At 37.4% G+C, this 23,484-nt stretch overlaps 1 protein-coding gene across 1 annotated transcript in view; it reads right to left on the reverse strand.

The window, feature by feature from the left end:
- Window positions 1–203: 203 nt before the first annotated feature.
- Window positions 204–23,484, reverse strand: part of LOC114360652 (alpha-2C adrenergic receptor-like) — a 65,623-nt gene continuing 42,342 nt past the window's right edge. Inside the window, exon 2 of the mRNA XM_028315406.1 lies at window positions 204–298. Within this exon, the coding sequence (XP_028171207.1) occupies window positions 254–298 (45 nt within the window). The 3' untranslated portion in view covers window positions 204–253. The remainder of the gene's footprint in view (window positions 299–23,484) is intronic.

Consider the following 23,484-nt stretch of genomic DNA (forward strand, 5'->3'; position numbering starts at 1 on the left):
GTTGTAGTCATTACCGGCATGTTAAATGTTTACATCGTCATGTAAACGGCAGGTGATTAATATTAAACGTCAAAAGAACGATATGTCGATGTAATACGTGAACTTGACACACGGACAGCAAAAACCAGCAATATTCTTTTAAATAATGAATTGTTCCAATGTAGAGTTTAAAAAATAGTAAAGGTTTGATTTCTTGTACATGACTTAAATTGCCCTTAATTGTTTATTAATTAAACCGTATTTTCTAAAACACTTACTTATTCATAAATAAGGTTAGTTGGATTTCAGTGATGCGTACCTGAAACAAAATAAAAAAGGTTACAGAAGTTGTTAAAAAAAACGTTTTGACTCAAAGTTGTAGGTAGATGTCGATAATCATCATTATAAATATTTTTCATATTCTTCAGATTCTGCCAACAGCACATCACTTGAAATATTTCATTAGTGGAAAAAAAAGGTATTCGAAGTTAAAAACTGTGAAGTGAAAACCGCTGGCCATCCGCAATGCCCGTGTGTCCAACCAAGACCAGTGCGATACATAATGCATGCATGCAGACGTAATCTTTGCCTAGGTCTGCGGCTAAGCCTTTGTGCCTAACCTATTAAATTCATCCTGAATCAGCCGGCTGATAGCTTGGACTAACTTACAGGGTTCCGTTCCGGACGGCTTTGTGGGGAGTCTGGGATTTGCCCGCGACTGTGCATGCATTTAATGTAATGTAGAGTGCATTGAAAACTGTGCAATTAACTACTTTTACAGCTAGGATAGTTTCAACACGTGGTCGCCCCAAGCAAACTTGGCGGCGTTCTGTGGCAGACGAGACGAAGAAGATCGGCAAGACTTGGAGCGAGATCAAACGCGAAACTCAAGACCGAACGCGATGGAGGACTGTTGTGGACGCCCTCTGCCCCATCTAGGGGACATAGGACCATAAGTCAAGTAAGTCATAGTTTCATCACTACATACAATTTAATATTTTGAATCGTTTTGCAATAGTATATTTTACAGCAATATTATTACCTTGTATTCATGAAAGTATCCTGTTCCATCAATACAATAATATTGTCCTAAATCAAAATAAGTATTAAAAGTTCCTATAGGAGTCCCCTCAGACTACAAACTTTTTTATGGCTGATAGTTTGGTTTACATTACTTACTACATAGATAACATAGTAGATTACATAATTATAGATAGGTAAGTATGTATTTATTGAACACCACACAAAACTTCCAACCGGGTAACATGGAAAGCATTGGGGGAGGCCTATGTTCAGCAGTGGACGTCTTATGGCNCCTATGGCTGAGATGATGATGATGATGACACAACTTCAAGAGGTCTTTCCTTTAAGAATCAATATCTTTAACACAGCACAGAGAGAGAAAAAGAAGTCTATGATAAGATAAGAAGTTGTTTAAGATTATATTTACAGGTATTTATGCCAAATCCTAATTATAAGTGTATACCCACTTCTAATTGTTTATGCATATCTATCTTTGTTACTCCCGCCTCGTATATTGGAGGGTCAGAGGGAGGCCCTTCCAGACGATTGCGTCCTTTCACTCCGGCCTCATACACAGCCATTTGTATGGTCACGATTGATTAGGAATGCTGTGGTTAAATCTAGCCTGCGGTCTGGCCTGCCGAGAAATCGGTAGTTGGAAGAATTCATTATGTCCTTAACTTTGTAGATCTGAGGGAGTGGTGTATAGTTGCTAAGCGTGACAGTGATTCGGTGTATATCTGTACCGTATTGTGAATTCCGTCAGCTTATAATTTTAAAAACTGTAAAATGCCAATAAAATAAACTAGAGTTTATTATACACTAGAGTTTAGTCATATGTGTTATACATTTTTCTTAAGGCGATTGAGACTACAATGTGGGATTTTATTTCATTGTAATATAAGTGATCCAACCGAAAAAAAAACATGAAAAATGTTGCCAAGACGAGACTATGGCTCAAACTATCAAAAGGTTATCAGATCATGTAGAGTCAAGCTTCTAGCTTTACACACCCTTTCTACAAGCCCTAACTTCACAAACTTTAAACTTATAGTCAAAATATGCTACGGACGTGGCCGTTTCGCCACGGAATATTCTCAACTGCTTTCAACCATTACCAACCAACAGAGAGAGCTGGAGGGAGCTTGTATGGAGAGTTGTATTCGCCTCTACAACCGATGTGAACAACGCCTCAACGTGACCACGACCGCTCTGCCAAGAGTGAAACAAATAATAAGAAGAAGACTAACCATTAAGGGCAAAAGTCCCCTTTCAATTACTTTATCTTATTCAAACACTAGTGGAGGCGTGCGGGTTCGCCCGTGTTCCCCGGTGCATATGCAAGGGTATGCATTAACCACATTTTCTCAACACTTTAATTAGAGCTGAATTTAAGCCAAATGTGGTTAGGGACAAGACATGAGAGATAGCGGTTGTCGTCTATCGTAAGCTGGACGAAATAGAGATGATTGGGAGCCGATAGAAATGTTTGAATTGAAAAGTGCAAGCGACTACTTACATGTTACCTCAGAAAAAAGTCCACAATTAGATTTATAAAATACTATGAGTAGTTTTTGCCTTTACACCATTTTACCATTGTGTAATTTCATCAAAATCTGTCGAGCAGCTGCCCTTTACATTCTCACAAACTTGTTTACACAGGTAGTTCTTTAGTTTACCTTAGCACCAGTTTGTATAAACTAATTATTATTTTGCTGTTTTTACGTATCCTACTACAACTAGTACTTCAAGGCTGGGCTGCACCATCTTACTTTAACTTTCACAAACGTCAAAAATCTGTCAAACTCCATACAAAAAACATCAGTTATCGTCAAAGTTACGGTCAACGTTAGGTACCTAATGCAACTCAGTCTTAGACTACATGGTATTATGAAACGCAAAACACCCTTCATACGTTTCTCAGATTTCAAAAATATTATCAAGAACAGTCAGTCTCAGTTTTTGTAACCGCAACAAGCATATCTCGTGGCTTGGCCCATCGCATAAAGGTTTTCGAATGGAAGCGGCCACGTATTTGGCTAAGGGGAATTCTCTATCAACCAAAGACGGCATCTTCTCTATTATTATACAGTGCTGTGGGCCAAGTTCCGTTTCACTGTACTGGAGCTTACTTGGAATGAGACGAAACGTAAACGGAATGCAATTTAGCATGTGGAGTTTGCGATTGAAAACAAATTAACGATGCGCATTTTAATTACCTATTGTCTATACGGTTACATTGATATAGCATGTTGATACATTATGTAGGTTATATAGGGTGACTTTGCAATCAGTAGCAAAATTAAGATAAAGTTGTATTGTTACATTGTTCTATAGATCTTATTAAAAAAATTGGATACTGATAACAAAATTACCCAGTAATAAATATGCATAATAATAACTAGCTTTTACATAGAAGCACTTACTAATTTCACGGCTAAGAAAGGACATGTAATTTAAAATCATTAAGTTTATCATAACTACAAAACAAGACCATTCAAAACTAAAAAGCTACTTTATCCCTAAGAACACAAGCTACTGAACCCAAAAAATAGTCACTTTCTAAAACCTATCCTATAGTAATTTCTCCCAGAGGCAAAAAAAACCGCTTGTATTTTATAAGCCTCCTTCATTCCGGGTTATTTAGCACAACTGTCTCTTCAAGGAACGGATCCTGAGACCTCACTCGCGTCGAGTGCCTCTCACAGCACTAACCTGAGGGCAACATTTATTATCTGAATCTTTATTGGAGAACTGAAGTTTATTCGTAGGGAGGAAAATAGGGCAAAATGCTCTAGTGGACTCGAAATACAGGGTGACTTTGCAAACAGTTGCAATTTTTTTATAAGCTCTATAAAACAATATTACTTTATCGTAATTATTTGTGGTATTGTTTGAAAAAAAAAATTGTTTACCTTTTGGTTTTGGTTAAAGTATTTAATAATGTAATCGCATTTTATTGAACTTAGGTGGAGGAAGTTCTGAGCTTAAATAGCGTTGAAAGCAGTTTGCTAATGGATACAGTCTGCTACCGAACGTGAAATGGGAGAGATCCAACAATACAAAGCTTACGAAAATATAATCCGCGGGTAAGTTTTAGAGGCTAAGGCTTATTTTCGCTCACCTTATTGTCTATTAAGCTTTATGATCGTAGTAAAATCTACGTGTGCCAATTATGAAACCGCGCACAGTGGATATAATTAAATATATATAAAAAAAGTTTTCTTTACGTAATTCGATTAAAATACTGATTCTGAGTAGCTCCTAAAGATTTGGCAAATGTTTGCAACGTCATCCTGTATATTTGTGTGGGGAATTCCTTCTCTTTGTTTACAGTTTTGTTGTAATTCCAAAGCGTGGAATCCTACAGAATTGTTAAACTGAGTGAGGGTAGCCAAATAGTTTCAGGCATAGCACAAGCAATGTATGAAAGCCTGGCAAAGCATTCAGAGCGTACATTTAATTTACCAAAACTGTATTACTGATCATAAATATGGATTTTATAATCGTGACTAATATGGTTTACCTACTTATGTCCAAGCAGCCCGCGGCTTCGCCTGCGTTGAGTTCACAAAATGTATCTATACCATCCATATTCTGTAGCCTATTTTCATCGGGATTAATGTAAGATTCTAATGGTGAAAGAATTTTTCAAATCAGTCCAGTACTTACTACAGCTTTCCGCGCGCGGCTTCGCCCGCGTGGAAGTTTAGTTTTTTTATATACCATAACACTCAGCAATAATGTGGCTTTCTATTGGTGAAAGAATTTTTAAAATCGGTTCAGTAGATCCCGAAATTACCCCTTACAATTTAACAAATATACAAACACACAAACTTTACCTCTTTATAATATTAGTTACTAGATTTAGTATAGACCTAGATTGTTCTTCTCCCAGGTATAAATAAAACTCTTTCAAACCCTTAATTCCAAAACTAATTGAATTACACAAATTGTAATGAGAAATGCCTCCCGTTTACCTCCAAAACAAATAACTCAACTTATTTCCAAAGAAGTTCAAGGGAAGGAAATTTGACAAAAAGCACTAGACTTCCAACCAACCCCTTGGAAGGAGAATTAATCATTGCTCCAGAAACACCTAGTCTAATTGATGGTGATAAATGTGGGTAGTGCTGTGGATATGTCGATATTTCGGTATCGATGATTTGGATGAAATAACAGTAGGTTTGGCAGAAAAAGCATAAAGATTAATGTCTGCAAATGAAAAATGAAAGCAAGCATTATTATGCTTTATGTGTTGTATGTAATATGCTTATTCACCTATAGGAGTAAGGCTGATTTTTCAATCGTCAGATAACTTTTAACTAAAGAATAAGTTTGGCACATTGACAGTTTCAGTATGGGAAATATGTCAAAATGACAAGTTTATTCTTCAGTTAAAAATTGTCTGACGATTGAAAAATCGGCCCTAAGTTACCTTATCTAAATTAAAACCAAAATCAATCGATATCTCTTCCAAATAATCACTTAAATTTTCAAAGGAACTATACACTAGACAGATTCACGTTTCCCCTAATATAAATTATAGCAATTACATTTAGGTACTTGAAATGCAAGATTTACTTCAAACCTCGACCTCACTTAAGTTTAGTTTTATTGCCACATTAAAACGAAAATGTTGCCTAAGTTGCAGTTAGAGCAAACTACAAAATACAACACACACGTCCTTGTGGATACTTTGCTTTGTTTAACGATATCGATACAAAAATTAACAACACTAGTTCCTAGTAAAGACAAAATCCTTTAGTTCAAGAAACTCGGCCCAAGATGGATTCCTTTGTCTAAAATTAGATACGAAAAAATTTCGTAATATTTTCAGTCTTAGCATTTTAAGTTGTTTTTGAACACATTTACACAAAGAAACTTTGTAAACTTTAAGATTAATTCATGTAGAATATAATAGTCTTATTCCAGTAAAATAAATTATTTGATACCTATATTATAATAATATTGAGAAAAGCATAAATGAATGGACATGTAACATTTGGCTGAATTTTCCATTAAATGTTTCGTAAACTACTTTAGATTTTTTCTGAAAGATTAGAAATAAAGCAACTATACAGGGTGGAAACGATAAGTGATCTCACTCGATTATTTCTAAACTACATAAGTTATCGAAAAACTGGTTACTAATCCTGAAAGAGCTTCACGAGCTCTTTCTAACGGTATCAGTAATAGATTACAGAATAAATTGGATTTATCCGAAAATTCAATGTTTTCAGCCTCCATACTAAATGTATGCCAGCCGCACAATATGAAAATTGTATTTTTTTTTATTAAATAATAAACACTTAAAATGAACTCGTAAATTGCATTCTTATTTCAAATTATTCATGGAAAACATTGGTTCTGGGCTTTACTTGCTATAATATTGTCAAGACATGAGTGCCATGACTGTGACAGTACTAAATGTATGGAAGTTGGAAACATTGAATTTTTGAATGGATCCAGTTTATTTTGTAATTAATTTTTGCTACCGTTGGATAGAGCTCGTGAAGCACTTTCAAGATCAGTAACCAGTTTTTGGATAGCTAGTATAGTTTTTAATATAAAGTGGTTTTACTAAATGTATGAAAGCTGGAAACATCGAATTTTCGGATAGATCCAGTTTATTTTGTAACCTATTATTGGTACCGTTGGATAGAGCTCGTGAAGCACTTTCAGGATCAGTAACCAGTTTTGCGATATCTTGCATAGTTTAGAAATAATCGAGTGAGATCACTTATCGTTTCCACCCTGTAGAAACTTTATGAATAAAAAAACGTTAGGAATAAAGAAATTTGAATTTGAATAAACTATGTATTTTTCATAGAAAATCATACACACAGCTAAAACCTACCACCACTAGAACAACATATCGGTTGATAGTTGTTGTCGGCTGGTATTGAGAAGAAGTGACAGAAGAAACTCAGTGAAACAGTGTGAGACGCGAAAGGCGACCAAAACTTAGGGTCTCTCTATCTTAGGTAAAGATCTCTATCTAACTCGGTAGGTCTCTTCACCAAAAAAATAAGAATAAACTAGTTCTCCTGGTCGACGATCTGATAAAAGTCGCGGGAAGAACCTGGATGCGGGCAGTTCATTGTGGAAAACCTTGGGGAAGGCCTTTGTCCAGCAGTGGACGTCATTTGGCTGAAACGAACGAACGTACGAACGAAACTAGTTATCCTAACCCACAGACCAGACCAAAAAAATAAAGCAATAAGTCATTTGTTAACCCTGGAATCGCTCGCAACACTCCGCGCCATTACGCCGGTGCAAACTGCGTGGAAGAATTAACATGCGCCCGCCATGTTGGATCGAGGGGTTAGGGCTGCCAACACTTTGGATTAGTGTTGCGGAACCATCGATAGTTCTGTAGTATACCCGTATAGTATTGCCGTTATCAGTAGTATTGCTCAAAATGCCCTATCAATATTATAGATACTACTATATTGCAAATGGTGATACTATCGATAGATTAAACATAGTACTAAATATTCGTAGTAGACTATCGATAAGCAAATTCAAGAGAAGAGAGAGAATGACTTTATTGATTTCGCATCGAGCGGTTTCAACATCGAGACCTTCATGAACGTTAATATTTCTCGTAGGGAAATTGATTTGGTTTATACCTTATGGCTTTGCCCACATGAATTTCGGTCTACTATCTTATGTTTATTCCCGGGTCTTAAACTACATCTCTCTGTGTCAAATTTAATCAAAATCCTTTTAACAGTTTTTGGGTGACATACAAATATCCATCCATTTTCACAAATTATCACTTCATTTGGTGTCTATAACAACTAGCAACCCTACTGCATGTTATTTCGTGATTGTTTTTTGCTCGTTGTGTTTTCGCAGCGGTCATACACCCTCATTTAGCAATACATAAATATTATCAAATGAGCCCGCTCTGTTGTTGTTGTTTATTTATGAGATAATATGTACTATTTGTCCACAATCGTCAGTTATTTATCAAAAAATATAATAATCTAATTACTCTTTAGCTACGAAGAAACTCGGTCAACAGAGAGAGATGGCGGGAGATAGTGCGGAGAACTGTATCCACCTTGACCTGACTTGAGCGCCTCAACGTGACCACGACCGCTCTGCCAAGAGCAAAATTAATAAGAAGGAGAAGACGAAGAAACTCAGTGACGATTTTAAGCATGTCTGACGCGGCTTCTAAATTTTGACACCAAATTACCTAGAAAACGTCATGTAGAGCACTTATAAGAAAAATATCACCCTTATTAGACGGTCTCTATCTANGGGAAAGTTCTCGAGTGGCGACCACGGGCTGGAAGACGTAGCGTGGGCAGGCCTCCTACTAGGTGGACCGACGATCTGATAAAGGTCGCGGGAAGAGCCTGGATGCGGGCAGCGCAGGACCGTTCATTGTGGAAAACCTTGGGGGAAGCCTTTGTCCAGCAGTGGACGTCATTTGGCTGAAACGAACTATCGATAGTTCTATACTTCTATAGTATACCCGTATAGTATTGCCGTTATCAGTAGTATTGCTTAAAATGCCCTATCAATATTATCGATACTATTGCACATGGCGATACTATCGATAGGCTAAAGATAGTAAAAACATTAATAAAATATATCGACAGTGCACTATCGTTAAGCAAATTCAAGAGTCGATTGACTTTTTTGACTCCGCATCGATCGGTTTCAACATCGAGTCCTTCATGAAAGTAACTTATTTCTTGCGGTCTACTATCTTATGTTTATTCCCAGGTCTTAAACTACATCTCTCTGTGTCAAATTTAATCAGAATCCGTTTAATAGTTTTTGGGTAACATACAAATATCCATCCATTTCACAAACTATCACTTCATTTGGTGCGTATAGCAACTGGCAACCCTACTGCATGTTATTTCGTGATTGTTTTTTGCTCGTTGTGTTTTCGCAGCGGTCATACACCCTCATTTAGCAATACATAAATATTATCAAATGAGCCCGCCCAATTGTTGTTGTTTATACAAGAGATAATATGTACTATGTGTCCACAATCGTCAGTTATTTATCAAAAAATATAATATCTAATTACTCTTTGGCTACGAAGAAACTCGGCCCACAGAGAGAGATGGCGAGAGATCGTGCGGAGAACTGTATCCACCTTGACCTGACTTGAACGCCTCAACGTGACAACGACCGCTCTGCCAAGAGTAAAATGAATAAGAAGAAGAAGACGAAGAAACTCAGTGTCGATTTTAAACATGTCTGACGCGTTTTTTTTTTCAAATATTATTAGCAATTTGTTTTGCCCAAATTTTTAATAGTCCCATTAGCCCCTCGTGTTAAGCTAAATAAGCTTGTGTTACGAGTGGGCTCACCACAATAGTCGAGCGGCGGTGGGATTCGAACCCGCGTTCCTCGGAGTCGGTTACTTCGACCCCTTTACCGTTCGGCTATCGTGGCTTTTGATATTAAGTTACCTAGACAGCGTCATGTAGAGCACTTAAGAAAAATATAACAGTTATTTCAAAGTAGATTATTCAAAAATATTTACAGTTATGTATTGCAAAGCTCTGAAAGCTTTAACAAAGCTCCAATCAAACGCGTTACACACCAAACCGTGTAAACCACGTCTATAAACGCCATCGACCACAAATTACGTATCGCTTGCATAATTTTAAATAGCATAAATGTTTTAAACCAGTAAAATTGAGAGCAACTAAAATTTTGTTTTGATGTAGGACATTTATTGGAAAATAGTGAAAGTGATTAAACAAAGTTATTTACTTAATGGAAGCTTTCGTTCCGTTAAATTAATTATTGTTTGCCAGCTTTATTTGTGTGGGTAAATAATGAATATGGTTGAATGTATTTTTCTGGTCAACATTTGACTATACCAAAGTTTGTGAGAATGGATGTATGTGATTGTGGATTCTTTCTCATGCTACTGGGTGGATTTGGAAGAAACTTTTTTATGTTATTAAAATATTAAGTGAGTAAATTACTTTTGTTTGGCGCTTGTTAATTCAGTCATGAGTAACACAGTTCTCTCGAATACATTATCCTTGATGCTCTCCAAGATTTTACTCAGTTACTAAGTGTACTAAACGCCTTAGAAGCCTTGTTTTGTAAAATAAAGGGGATAAAACACCTCCGGTCAATTGAGATACTTTTTGAGATCTATCAAAATGGTATAATTAGTGAACTTGTAAGTTCTGTATTTCAAAATAAATGATGGAGATTAGAAATCAAACTTAACTAAAGATTCGTTCGTTCGTTTCATTCAGCCAAACTACTAGGTTGTACCGTACACTGCTGTTCAAAGACCACCTCAAGTATTTCCACAATGACCGGTCCTTCAAGTCAAATGTTGTTGTCATCTATATTTTACGTTTTCATGAGTCAGATTATGGAAGTACTCGTGAATAGTGTCGACCATTACAAAGCATAACTAGCTCAATTGTCGCAATTCCGAACACTTTTGGTTAATGTACAGTGGCGGGCTTAAATGCATAATGCATATCTAATCACGTAGGCCGGGGATGCATTTTACATGACCCGGGACGTTGTTAAACCGCATTCAGTGTTTTGGGCACTGAGTGCAATTTTAGTGGCAAATTATGGCCGAATTTCTGATGTGGCATGAATGATTGGTCGGTTTATAGGATTATATTTAGATTTGAGGATGCAATGATTAATCTTACAAATACTATTTTTTTAAAGTCTGTTAAAAAGTATTAAGACGATTTGTGATGAAGATAGGTAATATTCTCAGTTGTGAAATTGAGTCTGTCACAAATACGTATTTATGTAGAAAACCTAACCTAAATATACGGGACTATTCTCACCTCTCGTCCCCACCGCTGCAACTCCCTGTATCGAGGAACTACAGCTTAACCGCCAATAAAAACCCAACCAGTAAAGTTCAAATTTCCCCCCTTAATATAGACAAATTTCTTCGTATGTGGTCAATTTATTTAGCATCTTATTAAAAACCTGATCTACAATGGGGCAGTTTCATTGCTATTGGAAAAGACATCAAAATCTCTACCTTTCCAAATCGGACAATCAACTACCGTCTGGAACCGAAAATGAGGGCAAACAGTTCCATTGACAAAATCCAAGTGTCAACGACACAACGACGCGTCGGCAACGATTAGAGCTTCGTTATTCGGAAAACGTTTCGTCGAATGCGAATGTCCACGTGAAATTCGGCAAAATTGCGAATTTCTAGCGACAATGCGGCGGTTGAGAGTGCGTAGCTCAACGAAAACTGTATTATGAATCAAACAAAGTGATATTAGGACACGACAAGTTTACCTAAGAAAGGGTTTTTAACCACATATCGGAAAATTTTTGGCTGATGAAAGTGATGATCAGATCAAAGAAGGAAGCTAACTTCCGCTAAGTACAGAGGAACTAGCGATTTTGCCTCCAAGTAACTGCCGAAACACAGGCTACAGACTATGGTGGTATGATGGTCAGCAAGTCAGGTCTCTAAAGCAAGCACTACCACCAAAGAATTATGCAATTTTTCGTTTCCAGTCTCGGCATAATAACCTCTGTAAATCATGCTCTTGCAATGAAGACTAAATGACCTGATGATGAAGAAATTTCAGGACTGTAAGCCGTTCTACCTTGGTTATGGCACCATCGGTTTAGGTGGTGTAATTACGGGGAATCTGTTAGATTGTTTAGAAGCTCCGTTGGTGTCCATAATCATTGGGCAGCTACATTCGGCACCTAAGTCTAAGTCTAATTAGTCAAAGACTTTGAAGTAATTTGGACATTTAGATTGAAATTAAAGTGTTTACATGCTAATGTGTCTTCAGTATTTTATTTTCAAACTAGCTATTGCCCTCGACTTCACCCGCGTGAAATTTAGTTTGTCACAGATCGTCATAAATAATCCCAACTAATATTATAAATGCGAAAGTAACTCTGTCTGTCTGTCTGTCTGTCTGTTACGCTTTCCCGCTTAAACCTCGCAACCGATTTTGATGAAATTTGGCATAGAGGTAGTTTGAGTCCCGGGAAAGAACATAGGATAGTTTTTATCCCGGTTTTTGAAACAGGGACGCGCGCGATAAAGTTTTTCTGTGACAGACAAAATTCCACGCGGGCGAAGCCGCGGGCGGAAAGCTAGTAACCTATAATTATGATATTCTGGGTTACAAAAAATAATACTGTAAAGTTTCAACAAAATCCGTTCAGTAGTTTTTGTGTGAAAGAGTAACAAACATCCAGACATCCATACAAACTTTCGCATTTATTTAAATAACAATTTAACACGTTCTAATAAAACTTTAACTCTACCATTTCAAGACAAAAAGGTCAGTGCTTTTTTCAGCCTCTCTGTTTTACAATCGTTCGTTTCAGCCAAATGACGTCCACTGCTGGACAAAGGCCTCCTCCAAGGCTTTCCACAATGCACGGTCCTGCGCTGCCCGCATCCAGGCTCTTCCCGCGACCTTTACCAGATCGTCGGTCCACCTAGTAGGAGGCCTGCCCACGCTACGTCTTCCAGCCCGTGGTCGCCACTCGAGAACTTTTATCTATCTATCTATCTATCTATCTATCTATCTATCTATCTATCTATCTACCTATCTATCTACCCTCCACCGACTTCTGTCCCTGGCCACACGAATCGAGTTCACTCCAGCCTGCTGCCGCATGTCACCTGTCCACCGTTTACGCAGTCTTCCCCTGCCGCGGGTGTTGTTGCGGGGTCTCCACTCCGGGGTCTTTCTGGCCCAGCGATCCTGGTTCATCCGTGCAATGTGCCCTGCCCATCTCCATTTACGGCTCTCAATCTCTTCCACCACGTCGCTGACCCCCGTTTTTTCTCTGATCCACTCGTTCCTTTTGTGTTCTTTAGTATTAGACGATAGATGATTCAAAAATATTTACAGTAATGTAATACAAAGCTCTGAAAGCTTTAACAAAGCTCCAATCAAACGCGTTACACACCAAACCGTGTAAACCACGTCTATAAACGCCATCGACCACAAATTACGTATCGCTTGCATAATTTTAAATAGCATAAAAGTTTTAAACCAGTAAAATTGAGAGCAACTAAAATTTTGTTTTGATGTAGGACATTTATTGGAAAATAGTGAAAGTGATTAAACAAAGTTATTTACTTAATGGAAGCTTTCGTTCCGTTAAATTAATTATTGTTTGCCAGCTTTATTTGTGTGGGTAAATAATGAATGAAGTTGAATGTATTTTTCTGGTCATCACTTAAATATTGAGACTCTCTTAGGGCAAAGTTTGTGAGAATGGATGTATGTGATTGTGGATTTTTTTTCATTCTAAGTACTGGGCAGATTTGGAAGAAACTTTTTAATGTTATTAAAATGTTAAGTGAGTAAAATACTTTTGTTTTGCGCCTTGGCGATTGTTAATTCAGTCATGCGTAACACAGTTCTCTCGAATACTTTACCCTTGATGCTCCTCAAGATTTTACTCAGTCCTTAGAAACCTTGTTTTGTAAAATAAAGGGGATCAAAGACCTCCGGTCAATGGAGATACTGTTTAATATCTATCAAAATGAAATAATTAGTGTAGTTGTAAATTCTGTATCAAACATAACTCAAAAGATTCGTTCGTTCGTTTCAGCCAAACTACTGTACCGTACACTGCTGGACAAAGACCACCTCAAGTATTTCCACAATGACCTGTCCTTCAAGTCAAATGTTGTCGTCACCTTTTATTTTACGTTTTTATGAGTCAGTTTATGGAAGTACTCGTGAATAGTGTCGACCATTACGAAGCATAACTAGCCCAATTGTCGCAATTCCGAGCACTTTTGGTTAATGTACAGTGGCGGGCTTAAATGCATAATGCATATCTAATCACGTAGGCTGGGAATGCATTTTACATGACCCGGGACGTTGTTAAACCGCATTCAGTGTTTTGGGCTCTGAGTGCAATTTTAGTGGCAAATTATGACCGAATTTCTGATGTGGCATGAATGATTGGTGGGTAATAGGATTGTATTTAGATTTGAGGATGCAATGATTAATCTTACAAATACTATTTTTTTAAAGTCTGTTAAAAAGTATTAAGACGATTTGTGATGAAGATAGGTAATATTCTCAGTTGTGAAATTGAGTCTGTCACAAATACCTTTAAGTAGAAAACCTAACCTAAATATACAGGACTATTCTCACCATTCGATCCCACCGCTGCAACTCCCTGTAGCGAGCATGCCATCTACAGCTTGACCACAAATAAAAACCCAACCAGTAAAGTTCAAGTTAGTCCCCTTAATATAGACTTTCTTCGTATGTGGTCAATTTAGCATCTCATTAAAAATCTGATCTACAATGGGGCAGTTATGTTGCTATTGGAATAGACATCAAAATCTTTACCTTTCCAAACCGGACAATCAACTACCGCCTGGAACCGAAAATGAGGGCAAACCGTGCCATTGACAAAATCCAAGTGTCAACGACACAACGACGCGTCGGCAACGATTAGAGCTTCGTTATTCGGAAAATGTTTCGTCGAATGCGAATGTCCACGTGAAATTCGGCAAAATTGCGAATTTCTAGCGACAATGCGGCGGTTGAGAGTGCGTAGCTCAACGACAACGGTATGAGAATAATGCCCGTTTTCACCATCAATCCCTAATGTTTAAGTGACCCCTATAGTAACACATAACAGGAATTTTGCTTTCATGGGGTCACTTAAAAATTAGGGATTGATGGTGAAAACGGGCATCAGACAATCAAAGAAATAACATCTTTACGCAAAACGAGCAAAGAAAGGAAAAAGATTTTTAAAAGCGCCCGCTCAGTAGAAATCGAGACACGCGTGTCCTGGCACTGAATTTCAGCGGGTGTGGGTTTCCAGGTGATGCAAATTTTCGTTTTGTGTAATAGCATTAGCTATTTCACTTGCGCCTGTCATTGATCAAATCAGTACACAAAGGTAGGATTGCAATTTAATACATTTTAACGATGTTTCGTTGTTTTCGATTCAATCAAAAGAATTAATTAAAAGTGATATTGGAGCAGTATTGTTTGCTAAATAGGAGAAAACTATCTTTCATTGTAGGAATTTACAGTGACTATTAGAAGAGTCATACTCCTGCAGTAGAGACTAACGTCCGTATTCACAAACATTACTATGAGGTCTCATAATACACGTGGACGACGCACAGAATCACACACGAACCAATCACAGAGCTCTATTCAACGCTGTTCGTTCGATTTGCTGCTTAACTTAAGCAAGCATCGTTTGTGAATAGGGTGTAAACGACCTGATGATAAAGACATTTTCAAGACTGTAAGCCGTTCTATCTTAGCTATGGCACCATCGGTTTAGATGATGTAATTACGGGGAATCTGTTAGATTGTTTAGAAGCTTCGTTGGTGTCCGTAATCATTGGGCAGCTGCGTTCGGTAGCGGGGTGCAGCAGTCTAACTAGTCCAAGTCTTTAAAGTAATTTGGACTATTACATTGAAATTAAAGTGTTTACATGCTAATGTGAGTATTCAGTCTTTCATTTTCCAATTAAGTTTTTAAATAACAATTTAACACGTTCTAATAAAACTTCAATTCTACCATTTCAGGACAAAAAGGTCAGTGCTTTTTTCAGCCTCTCTGTTTTACAATATTACCAACATTACGAATACTGAAGTTCTTTGGTCACGTCTCTAGAAATGAGAACTCGATGGAGAGACTGGTAGTTCAGGGCCAGGTGGAAGGCAAGAGAGCACACGCGGTCGATCGCCAACCCGCTGGATAGACACCATCACAAAGGCCACTGAGTCCACCATGGTCCAGTGTAACTCGCAACGCCTTTAACCGCCAGAAATGAAAGCATATCGCCAGGAGAGCTACCCTCGGAGATGACATCACCCCACCATGTACCTACCTCGTCAGCGAAACCACGACCACTCTGACAAGAGTGCCCGACTAAGAAAAAAATACCAACATACTTTTTATGCAGAACAAGGCAGGTATTTGACCGCAAACGCACCTGATATTAAGTGAGATGCAAGGATAGTACACACCTGCACTGTAAGTGCCTATTCACTCTTGCATTAAGATAAGAAATTTTTTTTTAGCAATTTGTATTGTCCATATTACTAATAGTCCCATTAGCCCCTCATGCTAAGCTAAATAAGCTTGTGTTACAAGTGGGCTCACCACAATAGTCGAGCGGCGGTGGGATTCGAACCCGCGTTCCTCGGATCTCGAGTCGGCCAGTCCGACCCTTTCACCGTTCGGCTATCGTGGCTTTAACATACGTTGGCTATGTATTAAGTAAAAAACTACCACATTATTGATACTACACAATTAAGACATTCCTTATACTATTCTCTAGAGTCTAGACAATTTAAATTTTAAAAGTACCTATCTAAAGGGTGTGCATTTTTGATTGGTGGTTTAAACATGCCTATTAATATCGAATAGTCAACACAACTAATAATCTGTTAGACCGCACCAATTACGGGAGGATTCAGTCACAGGCGTTATGCGACGTCGCGCCGCACTGTAATTACAATATCGTGTTATCACTATCAGATCTCTATACTGATGGTTATCTTTCGTAATTAATTCAGGCACTTACATCAAACAAGCATGGAGTTAAATGGTGTGTTTTGGATCGGACTTCCGATACTTTAACTACGAGTTTTTTTTGTTAAACATCGACAAAAATAGTACAAAGAGGGGTTGCACTCAGTTGAAATATCGTGTTATCAGCTCACTATCCTGATGGTTATCTTGCGTAATTAATTCAGGCACTTACATCAAACAAGCATAGATTGTTTCCGAGATTTTAAATACGCGTTTTTTGTTAAACATCGGCACAAACCATACACAGAGGGGTCGCACTCAATTACAATATCGTGTTATCAGATGACTATTATGAGTTATCTTACGTAATTAATTCAGGCACTTACACTGAACCAGTTATACCGTGTGCTTCGGATCGGACTTCTAATACTCAATCCATGGACTAAGAGCCCATAAACCCCAGACTTTCGATATTTTATAAAAGCCGAAAGTTGTCAGCGCATGCTCCCAACATTAGTAAGAACGTAGACCGTCATTTACTTTAGGTTATCGTAGCTTTAGCAGCTACCCGAAAATACTTTTCTGACAAGGAGTTGGAACGGTCAAAACTGTCTGGCCTCACAGGTTGAGTTTTATTGGCGGTCAAACTGAGATCCTGGCTACACAGGTTTTTTTTAAGCATTACAACTTTACAAGCCAGGTATTTGACCGCAATCGCACCTGGTGTGAAGTGAGATGCAGTCTAGTCTAGTTGCAGCGGTGGAAACGAGAGGTGAGAATAGTCTCGTAACCCATTGCCTCATTTTTTCTTAAAACAAAACACGAAAGCACAAAGGCAACAAATTAAAAGTCTGTTTATGACAAACTTTCACAATATTCCGAAAAGCATTGAACCAAATTAGTACGTTATGAGTTTCTGATGGATATTCGATTAGAATCTTAACTCTGACATCTATTACATCTGACAATATATTTGTATCGATTGATGTTAATTAAATTGGAGTTTGTGTACAAATATTGAAGGGGTGCCTAAATATTGACGGAATTTTAATCGAGATTAGTGATTTTCCTAGTTGTATTTTTGTTCCCATAGTATTTTTGAGAAATGAATATTATTTGGGTTTTTTTTTTTTTTTATTTGTGTTGAGCGGCTATTCTAGTTCAATAAAGTCCTAGTATCACTGCGACCGTTATCGATCTATTGTGATCGCCGCTGTTTTCCTTACAGTTCGCCTCCGAGTCCTGGAATTATTTGGGTTAACCTACTGCCATTACGATTACAAATTACGAGTATAATACCTAATACATAGATGGATTGAGTGAGAATTTGAGTTGTTTATAACTCGTGAAAATCTCACATTACTTTTAACCGACTTAAAAAAAAGAAAGTGTTTCTAAAGTTCTATGTTCCACAATATTAACAAGAACATTTTGCATACACCAGTCTCTATCTGCATTTCATTTTACATTCAAAAATTGTGCGTTACTTTCAAAACTTTTGGCTCCTTAAATTAAATAGGACAATATTGTTTAATTTATCATCATCATCATCATCAGTACGTCCACTGCTGAACACAGGCCTCCCCCAATGACTTCCACATCGTACGGTTGGTAGCGGCCTGCATCCAGTGCCTTCCTGCTATCAGGTCATCTGTCAACCTTGAGGGTGGACGTTCCACGCTCCGTTTTTCTGTAAGGTGGCCTCCACTTCAGAGCCTTGCTGTCCCATCAGCCGTCAGTTCTGCGTATTAAAGTGCCCTTCCTAATGCTACTTCAGCTTGCGAATCCGTCGGGTTATGTCAGCGACTTTAGTTCGTTTACGGATCTCCTCATTTCTGATTCGATCCCTTAAAGAAACACCGAGAACTTTCAATAAGTACGCTGTGCAATATTGAGCTTCTATAAGAGGCCTATTAGNGTGAGAGGCCACGTCCGTTTCGGAGCCGTATGTCATCACTGGTAACACAGACTATTATTTAATCTACATAATAATATCTAAATCTTAAAATTTGCGTAGATTACCTTAAACATAGGTATACAAACTTGTATAATCCAACAACAACGTCTTGATCCACCGAACATGACAGCTCCTTACCGTCCCGAGTGTCACAATTTCACCGAAACAATACACACTTACGTCAACAAAAGCCGCGCCTACGTCATCGCAATCGTTTCGAGTGTTAACATGCCTAATTTGTTAATTAAGAAGACAAAAACATAATCAAGCTTAAGTAATTTACGGATTAAGGATGGAAATGCAAGATAAAAGTCTGTTGTTTTGTTTATTTTCTCTGTTTTGTTCCGATTCAAATGTGAATGGAACAGCGTGGATTTTATAAACTGAGTGTTTCCCACACGTTTATGCATCTTTATTTAAGCGTATAGATATGGTAGATGTAAGCGCAGCCTAACTCTATCTAGAGCTGATTTACCTTTATAACTACCTCATTCGGATTATTTGACCTACAACCCCCACCCAGGTCAATCGGGTTGGAGAGAATTTATTATCTTCCATTAAAACTACAGACAAAATTTCAAAACATAATGTTTTATTATAATTAATTACTTTATATTTAATACTTTCGTAAGGATTAAGTCTGGATCTCCCCGACCTTACTAGCATATAATATGAGTGTAAACTAAATCCTCAATTTGTCTCAGGCAAATGAGGGCTATCGTTTTAACGCTCACTAGTTTGCGCCACTGTAGAGTAAGGTCCTGTCACTTGCTAGTAGCGAAGACAGTGGCACCATCTGATGAGTGCTAAAGTGGTAGGAGGACTATCGCATTTGCACTCATCAAGATGGCGCCACTGTAGAGTAAGGTCCTGTCAATCGCCAGGGGTGCCAACTGTTAAGTATAAAAACGATAGCCCTCATTGGAGAGAACGCTCTTGCAGTGGAGACTAAATGACCTGACGATGATGATGACGAAGGATTTAGCATAAAACTGTATTTTTTTTAAGTTACAAACAGACACTCCAATTTTTATACCAAACTTGATATCCAACCACACAAAAACCAACGGTACTCTCCGAGGCCGTTGTCTGTTGTTATTAATATTTATGCACCTACAAACGAAATCAGAGATAATAGAGCAGTCCACTTAGTATTCCAAACAAAGAACTTACTTTTTGGTATCTGATTCTGTTGGGCTGGTTTCACAGTGAGTGCAAAGTTTTCATAAATGTAATTAATCTTGTTTAACACGCAATGTATGAGCAGCAATCGATCGATAACTTTATCGTATTCACATTTAATGCATCAAACCTTCCTAATGAGGTCCTAATTCGCTTAGAGAAATCGACAATGGAGTAAACGTATTTTAAGGAAAATTCAATTCTCTCATGCTGCATTTTCTCAGCACTTACTATTCCAAAGCAACAGTAGAGTTAAAGCAGTTAAATTATACACTGGGGCGTGTCAAATCTAACTGATTTGCGCTTATTGCGAGATACCGGTACATGTCTTACAAATAAATAACTTAACTAGTAAGGATCATCTTAGCTTCTTACCTACTAAATGGACTTAGGTACTAAGACAATAATGTATTTTTTCTTGACACAACGTTCTCGTTTGGAACCGGTTCAATATGCAAATAAGGTGTTCAATGTGCAAATAAGTTTTTTTTGTAGTAAGATTTGCAGAGTGAGCGTATTATAGCTTTAAATCCACTTAATTTTAAAGCAATTAATAATTATTTTGACGCACTTCACCCAGTGTGTCCTTAACTTTCCGCTGGAGATTTCGTTCTCCTTAATTTTATGCGAAGTTAAGCCAAACAATCCGGGGGAATACGTAATTACTTCATTGCGCGTTTATCATATTGATGAAGTGCCCTAAATAATCTAAAAGCCTGGAACGGTGGCGGAGATACTGAAAGAATTATGTTGGAACAAGTTTGCCAATGTAATTTATGTTGTAGTAAATTTTTGCTGCAAATTACTGAAACTATTAATATTTTGTAGTGGCTCTAAGTTGACGCGTTTTGCATAGTGTGCAGTTTTGGGACACACGATGTAAAGGCTGATTTACACGTATTAGTGTTAAATACGTAACTAAATTTTAACTTGATTTTAAACCTGAAATCGATCAACAGAAAAATGACAGATGATTATTGATTTTATTTACATGATAATTGACTAACGCCCGCATTCACAAAAATTACTATGAGGTCTCACAGTATGCATGGACGCACAGGGTGACACACGAACCAATCACAGAGCTCTTTTCAACGCTGTGTGTTTTATTCGCTGCTTCACTTAAGCGAGCATCGTTTGTGAATACGGTCGTAAACATCAGGGTCACAAATATGAACAGTCTAAATGACTAACAACAGAAGCTATTTAACGTCACTAATTGAACGTAGATTTTACAGCTTTAGCAATTTCCAAGAAATTAGGAAACTAACAAAGTTTAAAAGTAAGCAGTTAACTTAAAATCCCTGGATCGTACAAAAATTAGAAGTTCGATAACTAGATATAAATACCGCGGGGCAAGTTTTAACTTGTAAGTAGTTTAGTTGACGGTTTAAAAGTTCAAAGCTACGGCATCCGATCCAAAGGAATTTTCAGGATTCAGTTTAAATTAAACGATATAGATGGATCAACGAATTTTAAAATTATAGGTTGTTTCGATCGAGTTGCAGTAATTTAGAGTTGTATAGAGTAGAAGCTTTCGCGAACTAATCAACCATGAGTGTTGTCTAAAGGATTAAACGGTTATGGATTTGAATCCCGTTGAGGGCAAGTGATAAGTGGTGAGATTGAGTCATATTGATAGACGCTTATGTATTAATTGTCTAGTAAATAACTTGAAAGATAGCATTGCTAAGACAAAGACTAAATAATTGGTATGAATGTTGTATCAATGTATCGAAATAATGTACCTAACAAATAAACCAAAGTAAAGCACAAAAGTATGGGTTTTGTTTATTTTCCAATTAAAATGTAAGTTAATTCAAATGACTGACAGCGTCAGTTTCTAATAATTATCCTGTGTCATACTATCACCCAGTCTCCAAAAGAAAATAATATTCTTTAATCACAATCCTATACAAGACCAAAAAGTGATTTTCTCTTTCCTCGCTTAAATATTTTATACCAAAAGACCCGATTCCCCTCGAATTGATTAAAAATACACACAAGACATTTCCTTGAGGTTTATTTTTCGTTCTGTAAACATAACAATGGATTACGGGCATAGACCACTTGCTAACTAGAAACCAACAAGTAAAGAATCGTTAAAAAAAATTCTTTCGTATTTAATTGAAAAGTTTTGAGGTTATAAAGCTAGATTTAAAGCATGTGTTAATGATGTTTTCGTTGGATAGCCCATTTTATCCAAGAAGGCTTTAGGTGGGCTATATAACATCAGCCTACAGCCAATAGAGGCGAAACAGTAAAGAAAAATGTTGCGAAAACGGGAAAATGGATTAAATAGTTTCAATATTTTTTCAATTCAATTCTCGCGTACGAAGTCGCGGGAACAGCAGCTAGTAAGTAATGATTTTGCGTGCAAGAATACTGCCGGTGGTACTGTTTAAAAGTACGTTATGAGAAAGGCATTAAAGGAAAAAATATGGACTCTATTGATATGAGTGGTCTGTAACGCTGATTACGTTTAAGGAAACCGGGATCGAGTTCGTTTTTCCAATAAAAATATGCGATTATCTTATCCGTTAAGATAATTTTGGGGTTTTTGTGACATTCACCCAAATTGAATGTATGGAAATGAGGGATTGCTGATTGTGTATTTGAATTTCGTTGAATAAAATGTTACAGTTTATTCATTATGGCATTTAATTAGCTTTCAATAATATAACGTTTAGTTTATAATACTGTCTTCTGTCTTTTCTCTTTCCTTCTCACTCCTTGCTAAAGAAGATGACTCATAGGTATTGCTCACTACGGCTGAGCGCCATCTTACTTTAACTTTAACAAATGTCAAAAGTCTGTCAAAATCCATACAAAAAACTCGGGTTATGGTTATAATCACGGTTAAAATAAGGGGGTGCAACTCAGCCTAAGTTACAGTCAATTATCTTTTTTATCCAGAACAAGGAAGCTGTTCTCCTACATTTCACCTGGTGGAAAGTGATGATCATGCAGAAGGTGGAAGCAAGCTTCCATTGGAATTGCTGAAATGACTAAGGACAAATACCTGCCTGTTAAGACTGTTATTATTTTTTGGTCATTTTCCTTCTAGAATGGCAATTTAAAAAGTCCATATAGACCAAACCGCCTTTATCCAAAAAGTCATTACATTTCACAAATGCGATCAATCAACACAAATTCGTCCCAACGCGAACAGTCCCAAAGCAGATAATTGTTTGAGATTGAATAAAATTTGCACTCAATTCAAATGAGTTTGAATAAAAAGTTGAGACAATGGTATTCTCTATTTTTCCTGGTGCCCCCTGGAGTGCTGTTAAATTGAATTTGGTTGTTTGTGAGGCCTCGATGTTAATCGCGGAGTTAGATTATGGTAATGCATGGTGAAAACAGCGTTGGGGCGTTTGGCCGAATTTTAGGATCGTATTATAAGGATGGGTAAAGATAGGGAAGTGGATAGAAAGTAGAAAACTGGTAACGAACGCAAGACTAGTTGTTATAGAAATTATTTGGGGTGTCAGTCCAGCAGTAAGTAAAAGTCTTTCGATTGAAAAGGAAAGGATGATTCTAAGACGTTTACCGAAACGTAGTCTCTATTCTAGAGCCCATTTTCTACATAGGATCTGCAACAGATTAAGGCTCAGTTGCACCATCTAACTTTGACCGTAGCTATAACGATAACCGGTGTTTTTGTTGACAGATTTTTGACGTTTGTCAAAGTTAAAATAAGATGGTGCAACCCAGCCATATCCGAGCACACTCATATTATCAGCCCTTTAAAATCAGTAAAATGAACCGCCGGCGGATATAATGGAACGACATTTTAAATACCAACTCTTAAAAAGAAATTTAAAAAGCCCGTTCTGGTA

The sequence above is a fragment of the Ostrinia furnacalis genome, unplaced genomic scaffold, assembly GCF_004193835.3.
Source record: "Ostrinia furnacalis isolate ACB-3 unplaced genomic scaffold, ASM419383v2 OfSCF5112, whole genome shotgun sequence".
NCBI classification, from domain to species: domain Eukaryota; kingdom Metazoa; phylum Arthropoda; class Insecta; order Lepidoptera; family Crambidae; genus Ostrinia; species Ostrinia furnacalis.